Source organism: Acanthisitta chloris, unplaced genomic scaffold, assembly GCF_000695815.1.
Source record: "Acanthisitta chloris isolate BGI_N310 unplaced genomic scaffold, ASM69581v1 scaffold17603, whole genome shotgun sequence".
NCBI classification, from domain to species: domain Eukaryota; kingdom Metazoa; phylum Chordata; class Aves; order Passeriformes; family Acanthisittidae; genus Acanthisitta; species Acanthisitta chloris.
In genome coordinates this window covers 881-5,646 of record NW_008666740.1, presented here as the reverse complement: position 1 = coordinate 5,646, position 4,766 = coordinate 881, and the positions used below count along the sequence as shown (strand labels likewise).

Genomic DNA, 4,766 nt, shown 5'->3' with positions numbered 1-4,766 from the left:
GTCTCCCCTGAGCCTCCTCTTCTCCAGGCTGAACACCCCCAGCTCCCTCAGCCTCCCCTCATGGCACTTGTGCTCCAGTCCCTTCACCAGCCTCGTTGCTCTTCTCTGGACCTGCTCCAGCCCCTCAATGTCCCTCCTGAACTGAGGGGCCCAGAGCTGAGCACAGGGTTCAAGGTGTGGCCTCACCAGCACCAAGTGCAGGAGTAGATTGTTATGGCCAAAGTGCAGGACCAGCACTTGGCCTTGTTAAACCTCATCCCGTTGGAATCAGCCCATCTCTCCAGCCTATCCAGGTCCCTCTGCAGAGCCCTCCTGCCTTCCAGCACATCCACACTTTTCCTCATAGCTAAGACAGATCTCAGTTTTGATTCACAGTTTAGTGGCTCTAAGTTTGGTAAGTCATACTGTGCTGGCTGAAATCTCCTGTTTTTCCCTTATATTTCACCAGATCCTGCTAGTGTCAGATGCCACAGCCAGTGTTTCACACATTGGAGGTGCTGTGCTTGCTCATGTAAGCAGATACTTCCCTTGGCAATTCCCAGTACTGGTGATACAAAGGAGCTTACTTACATCTCCCTTTATCCTCATCTGTAGATGCAACCCTGGCACTTTGGCATGGACACACAAGCCATTTCCAAGAATATTTGGAGTGTGTGTAAGTAATAGTTTTTACATGAAAAATAAAATCCTTTTTAGGGATATGTGATACAAAACTGGAGTTGGACTTTCCAGTTCTGTCAATGTTCATAAACCAGTGAGTCTGGCTGCAGGGGTACATAGGGTTCTTTTGCTGTCACCAGTGTAACAGGGAAGAAAGCAAGAACCAGTGGGATTCCAGGCCCCTAAATGACCTGTTTTTAATCTCTTTGCCTTTCCACAGCAGAAAGGTCTTGGATTCTCCAGTAATCCAGTAATTCCCTGGGGCTCCCATAAGCTCTCTAGGCTGGTCCCAGTAAGCTGTGCTGGGCTTTCTGGCCAGGAAGGGCCTGGTGACCTGTCTGGCTATAGCACAGTGCCAGGGCCTTTCATATATTTCAAACTTTAGCTCTTCAAGCCAATCCCTATGTCCCTACTTTTCTGTGGCCTCAAGGTAAAGCAGGAGTGGAAATGCCTGGCTCTGTGCACACCTCTCACACCCCCACAAAATTAATTTTTTGCCATTGTCCTGAGTCTCAGTGGCAGAAGACAAGTAGAGATAGCACAGCAAGTGAAAATGGAGCACAGATACTTCCTTCTCTTGCAGTTTTTATTTCACTTCCAAAAAAAGTAGCATCTAGAGTGGAATATCATGTGGGAAATCAGGCAGGAAGGGCCTGCCTTCAATTCCCACAGCAGGAGTTGGAAAGGGCTGATCCTAAGTGGCTGTGTCTTCGTCCTCATCCTCCTCTTCCTCCTCTCCCTTGGAAACATGGACTTCATAGATGACAGCACAGATTCCAGCTAGCCAGGCTGCTGTGGTGCCAGCAAGGAATATGCAGAGGCCGACGAGGCACAGAAAGACATAGTCCTGCTTGTAGAGCTGGGTCAGGCAGCTGAAGTGGAGCTGTGCCTTCACTGCTGGCATCCTCAGGGCACGCAGGCCTTCTGGGGTGTGGCAGGTGATGTTGTCAGCATCTGCAGAGGGAGAAATAGGAGAAAGACTCTCTAGTCTGTGCCAAAAGCTTTAGTGAACAGGAGTCCTGCTAGAAAAACGGTGGAAGTGTTTACTAAACACCTGGAAAATGCCTACAAACTTCACATCCCTCTCCCTCTGTGGCTTGGGTGAAATCTGACAGCCAAACCCTTGCCAAATCACAATTCCCAAGCTACAAGAATGTTGCCCCCATAGGAAAATATTGCCCACTGGATTATGCTGCTGCAGCAAACTGCTGTTCCTGCACCGCTCACCTCTGCTGATGGAGCACTTTCATCTTAGTATAAGAGCACTTGTGTGTGTTGGGTTTTTTTATTCTCAAACACCTTCTGAAGTGATATAGCATAAATTATGCTGGAATAATGAGGCTGCTGTGCATTTGACAACTGGGCTGGTTTGTAGTTAGGCACAGCTTTACCTGCTCTGCAAAGAAGAAAGAGGCAACTCATCAATGATTCAGTTGCACTGAAATAACAACTACACCCTGTTGTATTGCAATATCTGCAGTGATAAAACAAATGCCAACTCTTCCAAGGATGAGTGTGGTGCCTGTGGAAATGGGGTGTGCTCTCAGCTATGGGCCCCCTCCTTCCTCTGCAGGTTTGGACACCCCCATACACAGTCACTGTGCTGGACACAGGTTGGGCACTGCTTGATGCATGGGATGGAAAGGTCTGAGGGAAAGGAAATGGCGGAGGAGAGTGAGCCACAGAGGATCTATATTACATTACAGTGTACTGTATATGGCTGATATCGCTGCTGTGGTTGTTCACGCTGATCTCTCTCGTGATCCTGAGTAAAACTGGAGAGATTTTATCTATCACCCAAATCCATTCAGACTTGGGCAGCTTTGTGTCAGCCCCTAGGCTGCACAGATCCACTGGGCCCAAAACACTGGTGCACAGGCATTGGTGAAACATCAGTAGATTTTTGCAGGCCAAATTGGAAATCTGCTTGCAGCAGATTCCAGAGCTCTGTTGATTTAGGGCTGCCTTTCCCTGCCCAAGGCAGCTGGTGTTTGTGATATAGGGTATCCAACCTGTGCACACTTTCCAGCAGCACTCCTGGAGGCACACAGCCTCCTGTCAGCTCTCCCACAGCATCTCACCAGGACACAGCACAACCCAACAGAGCAGGGAAGTGCAACAGCCTCTGCAGGCTCTCTGGTTTCTTTGGCTTTCCTCTTTTCCAGAGCACAGTGTAAGAATCCATACTCTTACCCCAAGTCTTTGCTACCACTGCCTTTCCTACTCCTACCCTCCCCAATTTCCTGCACTGAGTTTTATTCTCCTCCTGTTCCAGGGTTCAGTGGGTTATCTCCAATCTTACTGCTAAGAACTGTACTTTATCACACTGTTCCATAACTGCCTGTAAACTGTATGTGGAAAAAACCCACTTTACTGTCTGCAGGGAACTTACTACATCTAATAAAGACACAGAGATGTTTTTAATTCTGTTCTGTCCTAACACCAGCTTCCATTTGCCCTTCCCTTTTCTCCCCTTGGGCTCTTTCGTGGCCATTTCTTATCTGATGGATACACTTTCTTAAACAATTTCTCTTTTGCAGCACCCTCACCATTACTGAAACCAAAGCTTTCCTCATTCGTATGTGCTGTGTTTCTTTTCAATCTGGAAAAATGGAGTTCATGGGTTGCAGCTGCAGGACAAAGCTTTGCCCTTGGGACCACTGTTTTCCTGGGAAAGAGAACTGGTGATCACCCTGCCTCAGCCTCTCCACAGCCTAGTTGTAAAATCTCTCAATACAGCTGATTTTGGGATGGAGACAAGGCAGGAAATTCAGAGCAGCATCTTTCCCACTGCAGATCTCCCCAGAGCTGTGTTGGGCACCTTGTTCTTGGCACTGCAGCCACAGGGTGCTGTGACTTGCAGGCACAGGGACACCTGGGACTGGAGCCAGGTGTTTAGAGCATCAGCAACATCCTAGCTACAGGCTACACTTCTCTGACTGTCCTGAGGGTACGAACAAGTGTGACTCTGTGTGTGTGGAGCATGTGTAACCCAGCTGCTCCCATCCCTGGTTTGTGCAACAGCAGAACAAGTGACCCACAGTCGACATGCAGTGGCACAGTCCCATGAGCTGAAGTTTTGGGAAAGAGAACAAAAAGCCCATTCTGTTCCACACAGAGCTGCAGGATTAAGGAGAAGAGAGGTCCTGCTCACACAGCCCTCACCTGGAAAATGAACGTTGCTCTCCGTCATCCAGGTGATGAAATCCAGAAAGGAGCAGTTGCAGTGCCACAGGTTGTCACTGAGCCCCAGAAACCTCAGGTTGGGCAGGTCCCGGACAGTGCTGGTGTCCAGGAATGTTAAACCAGTCCGGCTCACATCCAGGTGCCTCAGCCAGGTGTTGTTGGCAAAAGCATCCTTCTCGATGGCCACAAGGTTGGGATTGTCCGAGATCTTCAGCACCACCAGGCTGAGGAGGTGTGAGAATGTGTTGAGGGTGACTTGTGTGAGGTTGTTGAAGCTGAGGTCCAGATAGACAAGTTTGGCCATGCCAAAGAAAGTGAAATCCAGGTCATCCCCCAAGAGGTTCTTCCTGCAGTCCAGGTAGACCAAATCAGCCAGGAAGCTCAATTCCACTGCCGGCAGGTACGAGACATTGTTTACTGCCAGAATCAGCTGCCTGGTGTCCAGAGGGATGTCCACAGGGAACTCCTGCAACTGCTGCCCAGTGCAGTTTACTGCCAGGTACTGACAGCTACACCTGCTCGGGCAGTTGATCCTCTCTGATGCCATCCCCATCCCCAAAAGAAATATGAGGCTCAGGGGCTGTGGTCTACCCAAAGGAGACATGGTCTGAGACATTCCAAGTCACTCAGCCCGTTGGGGACTGTGAGCAGCCCTATGGAAGCTGTGCCACCTGCATAGCCATGCTGAGGAGGTGTCCAGCTGCAAGGCTGTCAGGAAGCACTTTGTGTCCGTGACTCACCTGACTCCTTGGCAGAGTGCCCAGCTGGAAACTGAGCCTGGTTTTTACATCGGCAAGTGTGGAACAGTGGCTGGAGCATCTCTGTCTCACACTCGGTGCCAGGTGACACCTCCGTGATGTCAGTGGCTTGCAGGAGCTGCCTGGTATTGGGGACAGTGCCGTGACCTTGCTGACCTGCTT

General features: G+C 49.8%; 1 protein-coding gene across 1 annotated transcript; it reads right to left on the bottom strand.

The window, feature by feature from the left end:
* Positions 1-1,354: 1,354 nt before the first annotated feature.
* On the bottom strand, positions 1,355-4,450 carry LRRC52 (leucine rich repeat containing 52). The gene is made up of 2 exons (XM_009072261.1): positions 3,826-4,450; positions 1,355-1,614 (listed from the first exon to the last, which is right to left on the bottom strand). The coding sequence occupies exons 1-2, from the start codon at positions 4,448-4,450 to the stop codon at positions 1,355-1,357; spliced, it is 885 nt and encodes a 294-aa protein (XP_009070509.1).
* Positions 4,451-4,766: the final 316 nt, after the last annotated feature.

Coding starts and splice junctions, on each gene's coding strand:
- LRRC52 (XM_009072261.1), bottom strand. CDS start 4,450: ATGTCTCCTTTGGGTAGACCACAGCCCCTGAGCCTCATATTTCTTTTG. Junction 1,615..3,825: donor GAGCAACGTTCATTTTCCAG/GTGAGGGCTGTG, acceptor CTCCCTCTGCAG/ATGCTGACAACATCACCTGC.